General features: G+C 43.4%; 1 protein-coding gene across 1 annotated transcript in view; it reads left to right on the top strand.

Moving 5' to 3' along the window:
- Positions 1 to 20,641, top strand: part of adamtsl5 (ADAMTS like 5) — a 31,092-nt gene extending 10,451 nt beyond the window's left edge. Inside the window, exons 3-13 of the mRNA XM_068724287.1 lie at positions 1,102 to 1,271; positions 1,914 to 1,974; positions 3,268 to 3,373; positions 3,936 to 4,063; positions 7,452 to 7,575; positions 10,379 to 10,465; positions 11,433 to 11,596; positions 12,998 to 13,202; positions 16,045 to 16,176; positions 16,342 to 16,413; positions 16,501 to 20,641. Of these exons, the coding sequence (XP_068580388.1) occupies positions 1,102 to 1,271; positions 1,914 to 1,974; positions 3,268 to 3,373; positions 3,936 to 4,063; positions 7,452 to 7,575; positions 10,379 to 10,465; positions 11,433 to 11,596; positions 12,998 to 13,202; positions 16,045 to 16,176; positions 16,342 to 16,413; positions 16,501 to 16,835 (1,584 nt within the window). The 3' untranslated portion in view covers positions 16,836 to 20,641. The remainder of the gene's footprint in view (positions 1 to 1,101; positions 1,272 to 1,913; positions 1,975 to 3,267; positions 3,374 to 3,935; positions 4,064 to 7,451; positions 7,576 to 10,378; positions 10,466 to 11,432; positions 11,597 to 12,997; positions 13,203 to 16,044; positions 16,177 to 16,341; positions 16,414 to 16,500) is intronic.
- The last annotated feature ends 66 nt before the right edge of the window (positions 20,642 to 20,707 follow it).

Genomic DNA, 20,707 nt, shown 5'->3' with positions numbered 1-20,707 from the left:
CCCCCCGACACACTTTTTCCCCCTTTCACAAATGACATCCCATCATTCTGCAGACACGGTAGTCTCTCTTTAATTATGTGGTGATTTTAGCTGTCACTGTAGACTAAAGTGGTGGTATTTCTGAGCATAAGAGTCCCTTTTGAAAACCTCTAATTTTACTGCAGCAGAGTCTGACAGTCTGCCCCTTTAAGTCCTGGTCCTGGTTCTCCCGTGCCTCCCTCCCTCTGCTCCTGGAGGAGGAGATGCTGCTGCTGCCGGGAGCTGAGCTCTCCTCCTCCCTCTGGAGCTCCGACTGCAGGTCCAAGGAAGGCTGCAGGTAAAGTCAGATCTGGGTCTGTCCCACGGTGGACCGGTCTCTGCTGGAGGATCTGGGTCTGTCCACGGTGGACCGGCCTCTGCTGGAGGATCTGGGTCTGTCCACGATGGACCGGTCTCTGCTGGAGGATCTGGGTCTGTCCACGGTGGACCGGCCTCTGGTGGAGGCCTCACTGGAGTCTGAGCTGAAGGAGTTTCTGGTGAACCTGCATGATGTCATCTGGTTTCACCAGAATCCGACCCGGTGGCTCCGACGACGAGTTCCTCACAGTAACTTTAAGTAGAAGTAGCTCACACTGTAAAAAATACTCTGTTACCAGTAAAAGACCTGCATTCAAAGTTGTTAACAAGTAAAAGTACAAAAACATATGTGACAAAAAAGTACTGCAAGTACCAAAAGTAAAAGTACTCATTAGGCAGCTCAATAACCATGTAATGCTACTGTATCATATACTTTATTATCCAAACATTGACTATGTTGAGATGCACAAAATATTCTTTTGACCTTATTCTAAAAAAGACAATATTCCTACTAAGCTGTTTACAATGATAATGGATATTCCACTAATATTCACGTTTACATGCAGCCGGGGACCGGAAGTGCAAAAGTGCTAACTCCTTTCCCGGGTTGTAGGACTCATTCCTGCAGCACCCTCCTGGTCTTAAAACCCGCAGGGTCTGGATCACCAGCTGACATGTTGCTCTTCTTCTCTGTCGCTTTGTGTTTTGTGTTACAATGTCAGCATCTAATTTCCTCCCTCTGTTGTTTTTTTTTGTTTTTCTCAGTCCTGGGTTTCTGCGTGGCATCCCTCCGGCGAGGCCTCGTCAGGGCGTCCGGCGCGCGCCCGGCGGCAGCTGCACTTCAGGAACGAGTGGGCGGCGTGGAGCGGCTGGTCCGTCTGCTCGCGTAGCTGCGGCAGCGGCGCCTCGGTGAGAGCACGCACCTGCATCACCAGGTAAACGCCCGCCGCCTCCTGCAGGGTCACACAAAAGACATTTAGTTACTACATCAAGATGCAATGCTTTACAAACACATTCCCGATGATCATAAATCAATTGTGTAATAAGTGCAAGTTGTCTGTTTTCCAATGGTGGAATGTAACTAAGTACATTTACTCAAGTGCAATAGTACACTTTTGAGGTACTTTAATTAAGTATTTCTATTTGATGCTACTTTATATACTTCTACTCCACGACATATCATCGGGAAATATTCTCCATGTATTTTATATCTTTAGGTACTTTGCAAAATAATTACAAAATAGAAATCAACTAATAAATGCTGATGTATCATTTTAGGTTAAGCTACACAGCAGTATATGAAGTAATTAAAATGACCAGCATGTACAGCAATATAAATATAAATATATATCTGACTCACTGATCACAGTTTACAGTAAATCAGAACTATTGAGATGTTAAACCACATTTACATTAATTTTAAAATGATGAGACCTAAATAACATAATACAATCTGTATACGCTTTATGCATGAGAGAAGGTTTCGTTCAACCTGCACAGACACAGTTTCCACTGTGAACTCCTTCCTGCTGTGTTTTCTTTGTCCGGTGAATTCTGTGTTGACTTCTGTGTCCCAGGAACCCGGTGGGAGGACCGTGTACAGGAGATCCCAGACAATACAAGATCTGCAACACCAAGGTCAGTTCACACCGTATGAAAAAAAAAAAACACGACTTTCGATGCAAACAATTTAGAACAATGGCGGATGTTTGCTCTGGAAGGTGTGCATTTCTGGGTGTGATCTGGAATTTCACTGACATATTAACTCACGTCTCTGGGATTTATCCGAGTCAGGTATCAGACTGGGTTGGGTGTGTTTGGACAGCCAGTCACTGTGGCCCATGAGGAAAAACACACAGATGGGCCGCGGCGTGTTTAAGCACGCTCGAGTGTGCGTGCGGCAGTTTGTACGGTGCGATGAGCTCAGAGCTTCGAATGAATGGACGCAAAGCCACGACTTCTCTCTGTGCTGCAGTTTGTGGTATGAACATGAAGTTTCGTGTGGATGAAATGAGATCACGCTGCAGCTTCTGTGGACTCAGCACAAGTGAATGCATTTGTTTTAGGGGTAATATTTGAATTATTGTTTATCATTTAGATTTCCTTCGGTCTGAGGGGTGGAATCGATGAATCGTTCGGTCCATCCCAGTTTGTCAGAGTCCGAGGCGACGTCTTTAAATGTCGTGTTGGGGTATTAAGTTTGATATGATATGGAACAGGAAGAAGAGGGATACCTCCATATTTGAGAGGCTGAAAAACAGCTTTCCTTGCGTGAAAAATGGGGCGTTTTTTCTATATATAATATGATAAAAGTCCTGCACCTTTATGGAAACAGAACATCCACGGCTAGAAGTAGAGCGAACTCAAACATGTCTTTAGTGCAGAATAATAGTTATAATGCCATAATTCATAAAAAAAGAAAAAACGCAAGTTGTTTGATCATTTATTTTAGAAATATGAGAATAAATTTTGGCTCTACGTGCTGTATATGTTGAACTATTTCAATGTTTACAATCTTTCCTCTCTTCTCTGCTCTGTGTTCAGCAGTCCAGTCTGCAGTTCCACTGAATTGTTATCACATGAGTGTTCATGGAGTTTATTTGGGAAATTTAGAATAAAGTTTTGATGAAATATCACAATTTTAAGCTTTGGTTTGGTTGTTTTCTCTGACGTTTGTCACACACGACGTGTTCAAGGACAATCCGAAAGTTGAAAATGTTCTGTTTTTACAGTATAGCCTGTGAAAGAAACAGTTGACAGTTGAACGTGTTGAATCGGCTGAAAAGCTGCCCGACAACAGCGGACATAGTGCCAACGATGTGGGACACACCGCAACAACAAGGCCCCACGTTGTTATGTTAACGACTCAATACAACGTCCTCACTGTGTGTGTGTGTGTGTGTGTGTGTGTGTGTGTGTGTGTGTGTGCAGGAGTGCCCCCCCAGCTCGGAGGATTTCAGAGAGATGCAGTGTGCTGCCTTCAATGACAGACCGTTGGTGGCTGGAAACTCCTTCAGATGGACGACCTTTCATGGAGGTCAGTGAAGACAACTCAGCTGACGATTGAATGAAAACACAATAATGTATTCACTAATCATTTAAATTCTGTGTTTTTATGTTTTTTAATCGGCCGATACGCAAGTTCAGGCATCAGAATCTGTATCGGGGAAGGAAAAAATGGTGTCCAAACATCTCTATTTGTAATAAGAGTTTGACATTTTTTTTTAAAGAAAACTTTATTAGTAGACTACACCGCTTTTTAAAACACTTCACACATTAAACACATAAACAGCATTTATTTAATGAAATGCTCAAGAGCGCCGTCATCTGGATCTGCACAGTAAAAGATAATATCGTAGACTTCAGACCATTTGTGCTTCACACAACGGTCTGACGGTCACTCATCTCCTGGTTTTGCAGATGTGGGTGAATTTGGGAGTGTGTAGCTCTAGTCGCTGTGTCGTTGGCCGTCATGTGGTGAACTTTCCATGCTTCCCCTGTAAAGGCCTGCTGGCTGTTGAATCTCCTCTCTTTCGCCTCGCCTATCTTTGCCCCACAATAACCTAAAGAGTCACTGACCGAGGATCTCTCCCTGCCAGGCTCTAACCCCTGTGAGCTGAGCTGCCTGGCGCTGGGTCACAACTTCTACTACAACTTTGGCCGTGTGCTCGATGGCACGGCGTGCGACAAGGAGCCCGGAGCGGTGTGTGTCAACGGACGCTGCCTGGTGAGTGGAAACAATACTGAACGTGTGTGTGTGTGTGTGTGTGTGTGTGTGTGTGTGTGTTGGTCTTTTCTTTTCATATTGTGTTTGTGCACTTCATGTCTGTGGTTTTCCCATTTCATAGTTTTATATTAAGGATAATCTTCTTCTGCTAGTTTTGGATGAGGTTCCAAAATGCTGCACCATAGTTGCCAAATTCATCTAAAAGTGACCCAGCCGTTGCCATGTTGAGAGCCGTGAGGAGGCAACAGAAATGCTCAGACTTCCGTGTAGAGCGCCTTTGACTTCTTTATGTTTCCATCAGGCGGAAACCTCCGGTTCTACTGAGTGAAGTCAATGCTTCATGTGTTAAAGCTGCATTCTCTCTAGTGACCATCAGGGGGCGACTCCTCTGGTTGTATAGAAGTCTAGTCTAAAATGACTCTACTTCTCTCTTGATTTATTCCCTCAGTAAACACTGTAAACATGAGTTAATGGTCACAATCTCTAGTTTCAAGTCCTCTTCAATACAGCATGATGTTCATTTAGTAAACTATGGTCCATTTAGAGTCAAATAGACCATAAAGCAGAGTATGCTTTAGGGGCGGGGCTTGCTGTGATTGACAGGTCTCTACCAGAGACGTATACGGCGTCTCCACGTCACTCCTCCTCAGTCCAAATATGTTATATATCTTATATTAATCGGTTGAGAAAAAAACAACACGCGACGGCCTTAATCCAAGATGGCGACGGTGAAATCGCCGAACTCACGACTTCATAACAAACCAATGGGTGACGTCACTATGACTACGTCCATTTGTTATATACAGTCTGTGGTTTTTATGTACACAGGCTTCTACCTTTTGACTTTTGACGTTATAAGCCTTCGAAGTCATTTCACACTTCCTATGAGAAAATGAATGGAACCCTTCACATAACTCCTCCGACTTCTATTGTCTTGATTTCAACATGAGGCTGTGTTGAGCTCAAGTCTCTCTCTCTCTCTCTCTCTCTCTCTCTCTCTCTCTCTCTCTCTCTCTCTCTCTCTCTCTCTCTCTCTCTCTCTCTCTCTCTTCATTCCCGCCCTTGTTGAGGTGTAAGTGATGTTGACCACTCTGACTGGAGCTCTCTAGAGACCTGAACGCCACGCTGTGCGTTGGGAGCAGAGTGCATTCGTCAGCTCCGCTCAGCTCACAGTCCAGAGTCCTGCTCCCACATCCAGCCTGTCCCCCTGCTCACCCGTCTCACCCCTCACACAGATGGGGACGGCTGGAAATGAACTTGTGTCCCCCGGGTCCCGCAGCACATGCAGAGTATTGAGACACATGCGTAATGCTCCGTGGACACATCTGCTACACGAGGCTAAACTCATGAGCAAAGCATAGTTTTCACGCCACTGACAGAGCATTAATGCATATCTATTTATACATATATCTCTATATATGTATGTATGTGTGTGTGTGTGTGTGTGTGTGTGTGTGTGTGTGTGTGTGTGTGTGTGTGTGTGTGTGTGCGCGTGTGTGGTGTCCACAAGTGGCTTATGGGCCGTTGGAGGTCAGTACAGCACAGAGCCTGAAACAGGAAGCAGATGTGGCCTGCAGCTGGTGTGGCGGTTCTGCAGGTCACATGTTGAGATCGGACTGCAGAACACATGGCTGGTTTGGACACATTGCATATAAGTGTGTGTGTGTGTGTGTGTGTGTGTGTGTGTGTGTGTGTGTGTTTGCGTGTGTGTGTGCGTGTGCATGCATGTGGAATGTGTGTGCAGTATTGTATATTTGCAGTTGCCAATTGTTGATCTGGGAGTTTGTTTGATCGGTAATGATGTAATTCCATTTTATGACAATCTATCATATTGTCAGAACATATTAAACGATGCCCATCAAAAGAAGGATGTCTTTAAATAGTTTGTCCAACAGTCCAAAATGGTTTTGCTTTTTTTTTTGCAAAGTTTACAATGATGTAAACAAGAGTCTACAGCCCAAGGTAACGGCTCTACTGAGGACGCAGCAGAAATGATGCAATGGTTTGATTAGAAAACTCTTATAATCAAACAACCAGATACAGGTGGGCAAGCTGATTGGTAGAAGAAACAAAGGATACAAAATAAAACACATGGTGATACACAGAAAAAAAGTACGGGAAACCACAAAGACAGGAAGTCTCAATCTCTAATTTCAAGTCTTCTTCAATACAGCATGATGTTCATTTAGTAAATTATGGTCCATTTAGAGTCAAACAGACCATAAAGCAGGGGATACTTTAGGGGCGGGGCTTACTGTGACTGACAGTTCGCTGTCAATACCTTGATGTACATGGCTTCTCTACGTCAAATAGAGACAGTCCAAATACGGAAACTTCTGTTGATTGGTTGCAAAAAAAATAACATGGCAACGGCAATAATTCAAATTTTTTACAAATCGTATTCATAAAAATCAATGAAAAGTCAGAAGATCACCAGAGTTATTGCAATTTATCCTCGAGGTATCTCAAAAATGAGATATTCAATTCTGCAACAAAGTGGTGGACCCACCGACCTGCATCCCCTGAGCTGCTAGCAGTTAATATTCTGTTGACTGACCAGTCACTTGACTAACTAGTGCTCGTCCAATCACATATCAAAAGTGACATGTGGTAAAGCAGCTGCTCAAAAAACAACTAAAGCTGATCAATTAACCCTGAATGTTGCGATTTGAAAGAATAACAATCACCAAGTTTATTTCTACACACTCAAAGTTACATTAACTTACATAAGCTTGAGTGTTTTCTGGTGCTTCGCAGGGCCGCGGCCCCTCAGTGGGGCCCTCGTGCACTCTGCTACTTACTCGCCGAGGATTCATTTCCTGCTGTGCACACACGGTACCCTCGGAGTGTTTGTGTGTTTTTAAGGAGCTTAGGGGGCTGATTACAGGGTCCCCTAGATCTGGATTGTTGCTCTCCAGCCTCAGGAACCTCCCCGTTGATTGCTCCGCAGAGCGCAAGGGACGGAGGTCGGAGAAGAAAAGCGGCCACTGTAATCCATCTCTTCCTCCGTGCTCTTTGCTTTGTCATTTTAACGTTTACAGGGAGGACTTCCCCTCCTCCTCTCTTGAGGGGCCCTCTAGCTTGCCGCCGAATCCTTAAGTAAATGTTTGCGAGGAGGAGAAAATGACAGGGAGAAGCAAATAAGAGAAGGTGGACTGAGTTGAATCATGGCAGGAGGTTTCGAGGTGAACGTACGACAGAGACGAACACAAAAAGAAAGATTGGAAGTTGCCGCGGCTCTTGATGGGAAATGTGCGCAAAGTCAACACGCTGTCAGAGAAACAAGTTTCAGCAGAGCAAACCACCCTGATCAAACTGTGTCCCTGAACGTGTGTGTGTGTGTGTGTGTGTGTGTGTGTGTGTGTGTGTGTGTGTGTGTGTCATGCAGAAGCCCGGTTGTGACTCCATCTTGGGCTCAAAGCAGCAGGAGGACGCCTGCATGGTGTGCGGAGGACTAAACACCACCTGTCTGCACCACAAGAGCGTGTACCAGAGCAACGGTCTGCAGGCAGGTAGGATCATATTATCTCCACCAGGAATCAGCAGCATCAGATCCAACGCGGTCTGGGGCATATTTCCATAATTCGAGTTCAGCCAAGAGGTCACTGTTCTCTGACGGAGTGAGAGTTAACCATGGTAACCGTTTTTTTTTTTTTTGCCAAACAAAAACCCGTTGGCCGCCGTCCAGGAGGAACTTCAGCTCAACAACACGTCCGCCAAAATTACAGTCGTTGAGACTTCAGGAGGAGGAACACAGTGTTCACACTCTTGGCTCGATGCCTGCAAAACATTTCCTACCTGCATTGGGACAGACTGCTCACGTCAAACATGTTGGGAGGAAGGTTTTCTATTCAAAAAGAACATTATTTAAAGAAGACGGAATATAATAATAATAATAATAATAATAATAATAATAACTTTATTTTTACAGCACCTTTAAAATCAAAGTTTACAAAGTGATTTTTTTTATATTTTCTTAGAAATTGTTGAAATTGTATTCAATGATTAGACAATTTTTCTGATGACGAAATGTGTTGATATTGTCCCCGGCTGTTCGCCCCTCACAACAGGATGTGTGTGTAAATATCGAACATGTTTAATATTTGCGATCTGAAATTGGTGCGGCCATGATGGACTCCCGACCAGCTTGTGGGATGTAAAAAACACTCTTAACATACCTCACAACAAAGGAAAATCTGGGCCTTGCTGACCGTCGTCTGAAGCCGGGAATCGGACCCATGGTCGTCTTGATTGTCGTGTTGTGCGCTCCGTAATCTGCATTGGTAGGCGAGGAGAGATCCTGTGCAGAAACATCAACATAGTCAACAATATATTCCAGACATTTAAAAACATTGGTCTCTTGCTTCAAAACCTTTTGAAGGGCGGGGCTAACTGTGATTGACAGGTCGCTGCCGCTGCAGTGTCTCTACGTCATTGCTCCGTATTCCAAATATGGTAACTTCTGTTCATTGGTTGCAAAAAACAACAACATGGCGAAATCGCCAAACTCAAGGCCTCCGTCACTTCAAAACGGTAGTCCACAAACCAATGGGTGACGTCACGAGTCTATGTCTTTAACACACACACACACACACACACACACACACGGTTCACACACAGAACAGAAAGTTCCCGACACCTCATGTGGGCGACTTGGCTCTGGAGCCTGGGCTTCGTAACGGAGGCTTCCTCACAGGCAGAGCGCCGGCCATAATGACTCAGATTTGAGCAAAAAGGGGAAAACGGGCTGATAAAGGCCGCTTTGTTTGGGCGACTCCACAGACCTTGGGTGGGTTTTTTTTTTTCTTTCCTCCTGCAGCTGTGTATCCCAACGGACGGAGAACCGATGCACAAAAATCCTCACGAGGTCAAACACTGACGGCCTCGAGCTCTTAACTCTAAACACTTCCTCAATGGCAGCGCTACGTCTTCATGTAGCTAACGGCCCCGCAGATAAACCTTGTGAATAGTTCCTCTCTGAGGTAACCAGGGCCAACCAGAGTTACCCGTCGTAATGAATGAAGGGGGGGGGGGGCTATAGAGCTGTCCCAGAGGAGAAATATCACTCTGTGACGGATGATTGTGTTTCAGCTCGTTCATAGATTCTCTGTCTTTGTGCTCATAAAACCGATCCTGTAAAGTTTAATGATAGTTAATCATTACTGATTTTAGTTTTTATTATGACAGACGATCAACGTGTCTGCGTTTTGGCAAGATTATCTGATTACATAATCAGTTACTGATTGCTGAAAAAATGGTAGGCGATGATGATTTAGTATGCTGTTCAGAGATGAACCCAGAACATAAAGTGCCCGGTGCAAAGTGACGGCCTGCAGCCGTCCATTTTGTTTCAAGTGGCCGCACTTCTCAAGCCACAGAGCTGTAATAATGGAACAGTTAAATGTTTAGAGACGTGCAGCTGTTGTTGGAGTTATTCAGTCATTCGGAGGAGTTTTTTTAAATAATTGATAACTAATTAATACCCATCACGTGCTGCAGGTCGTGCTCAATGAGCAGACTCGTCTGTTTGCGTCTACTGCATCGAGGCTACGCTATTTTAAAAGTCAACCTACATGTTCACCCAGTCGAAGAGACCATAAACCATGTGCAAAATTAATTAATTTGATCTTTGAAGGAATATAACAGTACTTTGCCTTTACCTTGGTCTTGTTATTGTAGTTTTGGTTAAAGTTACAATCTCGATTTCTTTTTTGTTCTCTTTGGCGGCACCAGTGGAGATAATCTGTAATTGCAGGTGTGTTTTTGGGTTTCACTTTCACTTGTTTTTGAAGTTTCATCATCTGTAGTCATCGCTCTTTTCTTTGTATTGTTCGGTCTTAATAACTGTCACTGGCACAATGATCACAGTCATTGTGAACGTATCAAACATGAGCACTCAACTGGAAATAGCTGTGCAATGGAGTCTTGCACATGTCTTGCACATCAATCAGCAGATTTACAGCCGCTCCTTTGATCCAATCAGGCACGTTGCACACACGTATACGGACACAGCTGAGTTCCAATCTGGTGCAACCACGGCCTCAGTTGCTTTAGATCACATCCCAGTGTAAACGTGGGTGAATCCGGAACCATCTCGGCAATGCAACAGACTGTCTTCAGTGATTGTTTGATACTAACTTTTAATTAACTAACTTTAAAAGCCATCTGAGGCTTTTTCAGTGCAGCACCTGTGTCCCCAGGTCGTAATAAAAAAAACAGACGTTTCCTTTAATCATGTGAAGTCGTTTAAAAAAAAGAATGAAGGGGAAACTAATATTAAAACCAACCCTCTAACTGAGTGTCTGTTTTTGCCAGGCGGACCTTTTGGATACAACGAAGTGGCCATGATACCAGCTGGAGCCACTCACATCCGAGTCACCGATAACAGCAGGAACTATCTAGGTAAGATACAGCCTGAGTCCCACACGGGACACCCGGCCTGCTGTTTATCCGTGTCAGCTTTCTGCAAGAAGACTCAGTTTGCGTCACTGGCTCTATGGCTGCAGTGTAAATCAGGCAGTTAAAGTAGCTCCAAGACTTGCAATAACTTCCTCTCCCCGGAGACAGAAGAGGCTCAGCAGTCCCATCTGGTCTCTGGTCCTGCTGTGGGAGTTTTCCAGGCAGCATAATAACCAAGGACATCTATTCTCATCCTTGTTTATGGGACCAAAATAAAACAGCCCCCTCCAAAATGGCTCACACTGTGGTCCTGAAAAAGCTCATAAAGGCTTTATCTGACCACTGGGGCGAGGCAGGTGAAGGTACTTGTTTCCATTTCATGTCATGGAAAATCCCTCTTCCACCACTGAGGAGAGACAGCTGCCATATATAGCCAGCTGCCATATTTCTGCTTCTGACAGCCTGCCTTTACCTCAACACGGCCCTCTTATATGGAGAGATAATTGACCCTTTGGTAAGTCCCGCCCCTCAAAGGCAGACTGGCCAATCAGAGCGTAGCAACGTCAGGCTCCATCTGGCGCCCGACAACTGTCCGTCTCTGCTCCACAGACTCATCAATGGTTTCAGATGTTCTTCACGTTCAGGCGGGTTTAGTGGATTTGGAAATCGTCAAACGTTTTAATATATACGTTTCTAAAACGTTACGTTTCTACCAGGCGACAACCTCCGGTTCTGACAAGTGAAGCCAATGCGGAAGTGTCTTAAAGCTGCATTCTCTCTAGTGTCCATCAGGGGGCATCTATGGTAATATTAATTTAGGGAGTGCAGTTAGTGATAGTTTGGGCTCCATGGTAGCTTCATGGAGTAGCAGTTGGGGCGGGGCTTAGCGTAGGCTCAATTACAAATATTTGACTCCTAAATAACACCAAACTTCCTTCCTTACTTCTCATTACCTTCGTCCCTCGTCCAGCCCTCCAGAATGGTCGCTCCCAGTTTGTGATCAACGGTAATTGGAAGATCAACATTCCAGGCGAGTACAATGTTGCCGGGACGAAGCTGCTGTACCGGCGCTCCGCAGACACCTGGGAGAGCTTCGAGGTTCCAGGACCGACCCAGGAAGACCTCCATTTAATGGTAAGAGCTCCAAGATACTGGTGCAGGACAATTTGGTCATCATCTGGTCTCAGGAGCTGCAAATCTCTTGACGTGTCTAAACACATTCTACTTTCTTACTTATTCTGCTTATCATTTGGCATTTCACAAGGTAAGAAAAACATCAGGTTTGAATCAATATTTAATTGTTTCCATTCAGACCCTGTGCAGGTATTTTGCAAGCAGGCCTGGCTGAGCTAACAAACAGCTGTTAACTATTGCTTCCTCCTGAGATACTGTGAGAACACGGCTGTTATAGTCTGCTGTTGGTTGATGGTGGTTGTAAGCATCCTTTAAACACTGTGTACTGTTTGTTTCCTTTGGCAAGTTCTACATTTTAGCGAGAATGAATGCAACAGCACTTGTGACTTCTTCCTGGGGGCTGGCGCTCTGATTTATTGCCTATAATTTGTCCTGGTACTCTTGTAAACCTAAATGTAAGGTTTAAGGGTTAACTCTCGGGTTAAGACGGCCTTTATCTCAGGCTTTGTAAGGCATAAGGAAAATGTGTCATGCATTCAGTCGCCATGCCTTTTCGTTAATCCCCCATTTAGTTGATTTACCTTTAGGATTACAAGGGTATGAGGCCAAATTATAGGCAATACACACCTGGACCAGTCCTCAAAATGTTCCAGTGAGCACAAAGAAAATTTTTGAGATTCAGTCAAATCGGACAAATTTACTACAAGGAACTTCTATTTTGTGTTGATTTTTTTGCGGCCCCTGTGCACAAAAGCGGTAGTGTTTCCTGAGCACCAGAGTCCCTTTAGAAAACCTCTAATTTTATTGCAAGAGGGTCTGACAGTCTTCCCCGCTCAGTCCTGGTTCTGGTTCTCCCGTGCCTCCCTTCCCTCCAGCGGGTCCAGCAATACGTCCTGGGTCTCCAGCAGCGGGGTGTCGGTGTTGGCTCCCAGAGAGGAGAAGCTCTGCTTCTGGAGGAGGAGGAGACGCTGCTGCTGCTGCCAGGAGCTGAGCTCTCCTCCTCCCTCCGGAGCGCCGACTGCAGGTCCAAGGCTGCAGGTCCAAGGCTGCAGGTGAAGCCGGATCTGGGTCTGTCCACGGTGGACCGGTTTTTGCTGGAGGATCTGGGTCTGCAAATGTCACAACAGTCAGTCTGTTGGGCGCTTTTCAACTATGAAAAGTTTAATTTTTTTAACGTGAGGCTTTCATCCAAAAATGTGAGGCCCATCGAGAGGAAAAACGCGGGACAGTCAGCAATGCAAAAGCAGCACGCAAAAATGCTTCACTATCATTGAAAATAATTACAAATACCCTGAATGCTGCACTTTGAAAATAAATTATGAAGGCAGATGAATACCAAAGGAAAAGATTCAAAACCTTTCCAGGCCAGTCTTGATGTTTCCATGCCGTCCTTGTGTGCAGGTGCTGGCGACAGACGGAAACCCAGGCATTGAGTATGAGTACTGGCTGCCACCAGGCCAATACGCCCTCCACCATGGGAGGAGGAGTCCACTGCGTCAAGCTCACCACGCTGCCAACTACCTTCCCTGGGGTCAACCCACCACTACCACCACCACCACCACTACCACCACCAGGCCTCCCCCCGTCACCACCCGACCCCACTGGTGTAAGTCCAGCCTCCAGCTTCATTTAATCACCCTTAAATATATTCATACAGATGATTAAAGCATGAATTTAAAGGAATAACTCACCCCAAGAAATCCTAAACTTTATACATTATCTACTCATCCTCATGTCAGTCAAAACTCCATTGAAGTTGGGAAGAACTAACAGACATTAGTTGTATTACAACACCTTACTCACCAGGTGAGGACATCTTTGACCCACTCCTCTTACCGTAGTTGTGTTGACACAGTTTCTTCTGTGCAAGAAAGGATTATTACTGTCACTTCAGATTAATTCAGAGTTATCTCCCAATAAAGTGGTTTGGATAATCTAGCTAAACTGTTGTATTCCTACAACCCGTCTGATATCGAGACACTCATATTTGTTGTCCCATCAGATTTTGTTTAGTCATTTTATCAACGCCCTGGTGATGATCAGCTTGTGTAGCATATTACAAGTGTTTTGTATTTAACGCTGAGGTCGGCAACATTGGAGAAACCAGGCGGCATCCTCCGGGTCTTAAAAGTGAAGCCAGTGCTTTATGTGTTAAAGCTGCATTCTCTCTAATGTCCATCAGGGGGCGACTCCTCTGGTTGTATAGAAGTCTAGTCTAAAATGACTCAACTTCTCTCTTGATTTATTACCTCAGTAAACATTGTAAACATGAGTTAATGGTCTCAATCTCTAGTTTCAAGTCTTCTTCAATACAGCATGATGTTCATTTAGTGAATTATGGTCCATTTAGAGTCAAACAGACCATAAAGCAGGGGATGATTTAGGGGCGGGGCTACACTGTGATTGGCAGGTCGCTACCACAGCGTTGTCCGGTCTGGGATTTTTCCGTGTTTTCTTCTTACAACTTTAATCCTTTCACAGAGTTTTTTTTTACTTCATGGAAGTTCATGCAACATTTTGGTCGCCTAAAAATGTCTTATTCAGCATTTAGTTGTAGTTACTGTAGCTCCACCCTCTCGTTTCTCTTCTGGTTGCGAAAAAACAAGATAGCAACGACCAAAAACCAAGGATGGCACCAGCCAAAATAACTAACTTAAGGCGTCAACACGGCAGTCCACAAACCAATGGGTGATGCCACGATGTCTATTGGAGGAACCAGCAAGAGTACGCTAGATTTTAAAACTTATCCAACTGAAAACCCAGCCGTGTGTTGCCAACTATGTTCCAATAAAAGCAAGCAGCACTAGCTACAAAAGTCTGGTTTTTTTTGTCAGATAATTGTAATTATAGATTGCTTTAACACAATATATTTAAGGTGTTTCTCACTGGCTTTGCTCCACAACATGCTGTCTGCATGCAATCTGCCAGAACTTTCTGACTGTGGAAAATATTAGCAAGTAATGAAATAAGTATTGTATACTTTGAAAAGCTCTTAGATTATGCAGCAGGAGCAGCTGCAGCTCTTTCTAGTAATCAGATCTGTTTTCATCTGTAGTCTGGGATCAGGCTGAGATAGAAATTCTCAAAATAACTTTTGGCGTTCCTTCAACCTTTAGCGGAGTTTCAGCTGACACGACTTAAGTAGAAGATGACTTAACTTTAATTTCAGCGTGAACCCCTGTAAGAGTCTTTTATCACCTTTACATGAACAGACGTTGACTGTCTGCAGCATTGTGATATTGTGAATTTTCCATCCGCATTATGTTTCAAACACACTTGTCGTGATCAAAGTGAAATCCCTGCACACCCTCACAGGTGTTTCATGTCATGCGCTAATAAGAAGGAGCTAACAGGAGAACGAGGTGACCGTCAATCAAATCGCAGTCCGACCACGCCCACAAAGCCCTGAGTGGAGAGCCGATCAGGCGCAATAAGCGGAAACACCTGTCCGTCTTTAGGTCACGGTGGATTTAAAAGAGTTTATGTACATGCTGAAGCTGAGGAATGCAGCTGGTTCATCTGTCATGATAAGCCTGCAGTACACATGTTCTGAATTCCTCCTTAAACACTCACATTCACATGGAAATCTGCAACCAGCCTGAGGACTTAAAATAAATCTGAGTAGCTGCTCTGGAAACATTTTCCAACTGATTGGTTCGTGCCAAACACAATCTGACTCTTGATGTTGCCAGAAATAGTGTGTTAATTTGTTTGTTGGGTAACACGATGAACTTTCCAGTCGCTGAGTGTGGTCGTGATTTCTGTTGTTGGGCAGGATATAATGAGGTCAGAATGATGTGGAGCTGTATGAGGAATGCATGCTGGATTATGTCTTTTTGTGACAAACCTCAGCACCACATTTTGAGAGAAGTCTGCTGTTTCTTACCAACATATTTAAAACAATATATATTTTAAGCCGATACACAACAGGAAATATGTTTTCTACTTGATTCTGGGGTCAGTTTTGATCCGACTTGGTACGCAAACACGGATCGTTAATTTGCCCCCTCTGCTGCTGCGTCAAGCTGTCCGAGCTACGTTACCGTGGAGCCCACACTGTCACTAACTGCACTAGAAATATTATCCAAATTTTAGAAAAACTTGTGAAATAGGGGATGGGTTTACAACATGTTTAAAAAATCTAAATCGTGGATGTTGGTGAGACAGCCTTTAAAAACATGGTGTGTGTTAGTGTGCATGTTGCGTTGCTGCTAGTGACTCGGAAATACATAAATTTGTCTCAAAACAGTGTCTTTTAATATCTGTAAGTGGCTAAAGTCACAAATGTTCAAATGTAACAAAATCATTTTATAGAAATGAAACAAAGTGAATCACAAAATGATCTTATTCCAAACAGAAGCACCTGTTTTCAACATTGTTTACAACACTGTGTGTGTGTGTGTGTGTGTGTGTGTGTGTGTGTGTGCCTGTGATTTGTGTCTCACTAGTTTTAAGGCCTGTGAAGCCGCCCCGCCAATCTCCCCACCACAACCGCCGCCAGCCCCCCCACCAGCCCATCCTGCCCCGTCTGGAGCGGGAGGAGAACCACAGAAACCTCCTGCCTCAGCCTCCACCTGGAAGTATGTTCACCGTTTCCCTCAACCCACCCCATCCCCCCAACAAGCTAAGACCAGCTAACCATGAGCCGATAAACTCCCATGAAGAAAGCGAGCATGTGTACTTCTCAAAAAGTTATTTTTTAGGTGTTTATTTGTGAGCTTGTTTCTGCTCGGTTTACTCTGCAGGACATTGTGGGAAATGTCGGCGGGTTAAAGGTCGAAGGGAACGCCAGAAACAGTATTGTCAGAAGGACTTTGGTGAGTCTGAGCCTAAAAACGTGACAGGATTCTAACTCTATCTTATTTCTTGAACATTTTATTGAACTCTTTTCTGTTTCCCGTCAGTTTTCCGGGGCCGAGTCCTCGGGAAGCTGTACAGAGGCGAGGAGACGCGCTACGACGTCCAGATCATCCACACCTACCGAAACGGATTCCGCCTGGAGCACCGGGAGTTCCTGTGGGTCCCGAATGTGTGCGACTGCCCCCGCCTGGAGGAGGGGAAGCAGTATATACTGATGGTCCGTCGCCACATTAACAATGAGCGCACGCTGAACCGCATCCTGCTGGAGGAGGAGAGCTACGTGGTGCCGTACAGACCCAGAGAGGACGAACTGCTGCAGTCGCTCGAAAGACTCTGCAGCAACAGAGGACCCAAACAGCCTGCAGAACGGACGGGATGAGTGTGTGTGTGTGTGTGTGTGTGTGTGTGTGTGTGTGTGTGTGTGTGTGTGTGTGTGTGTGTGTGAAGCTTTATTCACTTCCAGCGTTTCAACCTTCAAAACATCACCAGACTCCAGATGTGATCCGTGGTCGATGGTCTGATGAATCCCAGAGTGGCATCACTGGAGAAAATGACCGTTTCAGCCTCATTTGAAACTCGCCACAATAAGAAACCAAAAAGACTCCACGTTTATTTAAAAGCCAGCTTACTGTACCATATAGAGCACTTTAGGTGGATGCTTGTGCCCACCTTTAAACACGTACCAAAGAGAAGAACATTGACTGAAATGGCCTTTTTGTTATTGCTGTTTTTCCACAGCTATCATTTAATTTTTGTTATTATATTATTGTATTTTTTGTGTGTAGACTTAAAGGAAAAATCCACCTCAAAACACGCAGATGAACAACGACTTCATTCCTATCAAACATCATTTTGACTTTGTCTTCTGCTTACTTTTGGGGAAACATAGACTCACCCAGATATTAAAGCACATGGTCGTCTTTCTAGAGCGGCCATGATGAAGCTGATAACTTAAACCTAAAGTATCTTTAAATTATGTCTGAGACTCCAGTGTTTCTATGTTGAGCAACATTCAACGTGTTTCCATTCTAGTGTCGAGCTCATTTTACTTTTGAAATGTCGCGAATTAAGCGGATTTCCATCAACTGGTTCGGAGCGAATAAACTCGGCTACAGCGTAGTTTGGTGAGAAGTTGGCGCTGTAGGCTAGACATAGATGTCATCCGCCAGGAAACAGAGAAGAAGAAGAAGAAGAGGTCGCAAACCACGTCGGCTTGGTCGTCTAACCATCTACGAGAGAAAACGAATATGTGAATGGAAACACGGCTATTGAGGATATTAAAAGTCGTGTTTCCAGTCACGTATTATTGTGCACATTTTGACGTATCACATTATAAAAGGCAAAATTCAATAAAACTCCCAAAACTATTTTTTCGCCACGTTTGAGTTGGTTTTTGATTTTGTTGAATAGTTTATGTACTGAACGGATTCTGACGCAGCAAAGATTTAACTCACATGATCAGTTGTTTATGTTGACAACATGTAAAATGGTCAATACTCGCTGACAATACAACAATTAAAAGTTACCCGATTAGGAACAAGTTCCTGAAGACCTCTCTCCATTTCTCTCGTAGACGTTGGACCAGAGATGAGTAGATGATGACCAACCTCTACTTCTTCTTCTTCTCTGTTTTACTGGCCTATTACAGCGTGTGTAACCTACAGCGCCAACTTCTGACCAAACTATGTTCATTCGAGATGGAAACACGCCTAATGTGCTTCTTTGGTTCTCTTAATATCCGTTTGACAATAAAATGGAAACACAGCTATTGGAAACATTTGGAATATCAGCAGGGAAAATATACCTCCTGAACCAGCTGCTCATCCAGTCGCATGAAGTAAAAATAGATTCTTCTTTTCTAGTAATTTTAAATTAAGTTCTAACTGTGACGTCTCCTCTCATTATCTAAACGGCACATGTAACTGCAGCTAAGTTCAATTTGCACGTTGCAACATGCAGTCAGGATTTAGAGGTGGGTTTTTCTTTTAGGCGTAACTCCAGATAGTAAAAACATATTGCTTCACAATATTTGTATACAAAAAAAAATAAGCTTAAACCACAACTCATTAACCTGTGTGTCACTTGTTTAACGTCTTTCACAGTGTCTGTTTTGTGGTATTAATTTTTTTATAGTGTGTTAAATCAGGTCTGCTTTGTGATACTTATGTGAAAGAGATTATGAAATATACAGTATTTTATTGTGTGGCACTGATTAACTACAAGTATACTAAAGTATAATTTGACTATAATTGTTTTGAGAAAACTTGCAGTCCGTTGAATAGTCACTTAACGTCTGTGCCTTGTGTTTTGCATTTGATATATAACAAACCTCATCTACGTGTGCCAAAATAATGTCTTTGTACATTTTGTCCATAAAGTGAATGAAAATAATAATCTTCTATTTAAACTTATTATAAACAAAAAAACAACATAGCCGACAGGAGAACAGCAGCGTTTTTAAGAAAAGAATGTATTTACAAAAAAAAGCTTTCACATCTACAACAAAGGAAACACTACATTTAAACTACAGATAATATAACTATGTATTTATTTCATGACTGAGCCAGATCGCTGCTCGTATTATATAATATCATTATAAGGAAGTCATCGCAGACACTCAGCTCAGCGTCCCTTCAGTGGAGAAACCAGTCTCCGGTGTGGGGAGGAGCGGGGGACTATTTTTAGATTCACAACACGGTTCATCTCAGCCAACCTGGTCTCACAGGGATCCGTGGAATGACTAGGACCTCTTAACGTAATGGTGTTCAACACTTAAACTATTTCACGTTCAGACAACAAAACCACTTAGTTAGTTTAAGGAAAAATATCTTCGTTCAGCTTAAAATACGTTCGCAAATTCAGTAATATAAGTAATCAGTCCCAAACGTAACTTCAAATCTCAGTACTGAGTTATCGTACTCATTGACTAAGGATCCTTTGTTATGGTGGACACACAAATGAAACGCATCCACGTGAACCTTCTGAACTAGTGACTTAAAGGAGGCAACCTCTGGATCTGCAGAGTGGAGTCAATGCTTCATGTGTTAAACCTGCATTCTCTCTAGTGTCCATCAGGGGGCGACTCCTCTGGTTGTATAGAAGTCTATGAGAAAATGACTCTACTTCTCGAGGTCGTGGTCATTTCCCGTATTTCTGTGAGATCGCGTTGCCTCAGCAGACGTGACTACTTCATCTGAAGGCGTGAGACAGAAAGCTTCTGTCCCTTCTGGAAGTTTTAGTTGCTTTTTTTTTTTTTTGCTTTTTTTTTTGAGCACTCTTGGTTTCAATTTTCTAACTTTTCAAAATAGAGCAACACATGCAAAATAAAAATGTAAACAAGAATCAAGTGAATGATGAGCTACATAGCAACATAATGCGAGCATGCATCGTGTTCCTCATTGTCAAAATATATTTTTTGCCCAAATATAACAAACGTCTCGTGTAGAACTTTAAAGAACACCATACATTTCTGTTTAGCTGCCTCTCAGTCAGACCGTCCGTCTCTGAGCATTTAAAGATCCATCTTGTGACAACATGAAAGAGAAAATACTGAAAGAGAATCTGCTGTCCTTGTGACCCGCGGACGCTTTAGGTTTATATTTCTACACATGAACAAATCTTTCTTTTTTTGCCTCAGTTGGTGCGTTTCCATCTCCCTGCTTTCATGCACATTTTCAATTGGCGCATTAGAATAAAAAAAATGCTGAAAATTTTACCAAAAAAAGTTGAAATATCACCAAAACAGTTGATGTATCGATAAAAGCCAAATGCGACAAAGTGCAACCGAGACAGATTTAGCGAATAAATGATGAAGCTCATGAAGCTGAAGACACGAAAAACAGTCGCTACATATACATACAACATATATATACATCATATATACATGACGTATTCTCCATCGTTTTTCACCGTTTGAGGTTCGAATGTGCCGAAATTTTGCAGACAAAGTTCATAATTGACTGAAATGTTGCAATTAAATTGTTTCTGTGTACATTTTCTGGTTTGTAACTGTTAGCACTAAATGAAATAAAGTTCATGCTATTATTATTATTATTATGAAACTACAGTGTGACCGTTCCAGTCATTGTCATTCCAGCAGATGATTTCAAACTGCAGCAATTACATCTGAGTTCATTATTACACTGGATTGAAAAGTCCTTAATAAATGATCAAACATTAATTTGACATATTGGGGTACACGCCTGTTTGTTCATTTGTTGAGAGTTAGCTGAGAAGATCTACACCAATCTC

The sequence above is a fragment of the Cebidichthys violaceus genome, unplaced genomic scaffold, assembly GCF_023349555.1.
Source record: "Cebidichthys violaceus isolate CVI_PGR_0920_01 unplaced genomic scaffold, fCebVio1.0.p SCAF_30, whole genome shotgun sequence".
In the NCBI taxonomy this organism is placed as follows: Eukaryota; Metazoa; Chordata; class Actinopteri; order Perciformes; family Stichaeidae; genus Cebidichthys; species Cebidichthys violaceus.
The sequence above is the reverse complement of the archived record's forward strand: the minus strand, read 5'-3'. Positions and strand labels throughout refer to the sequence as shown.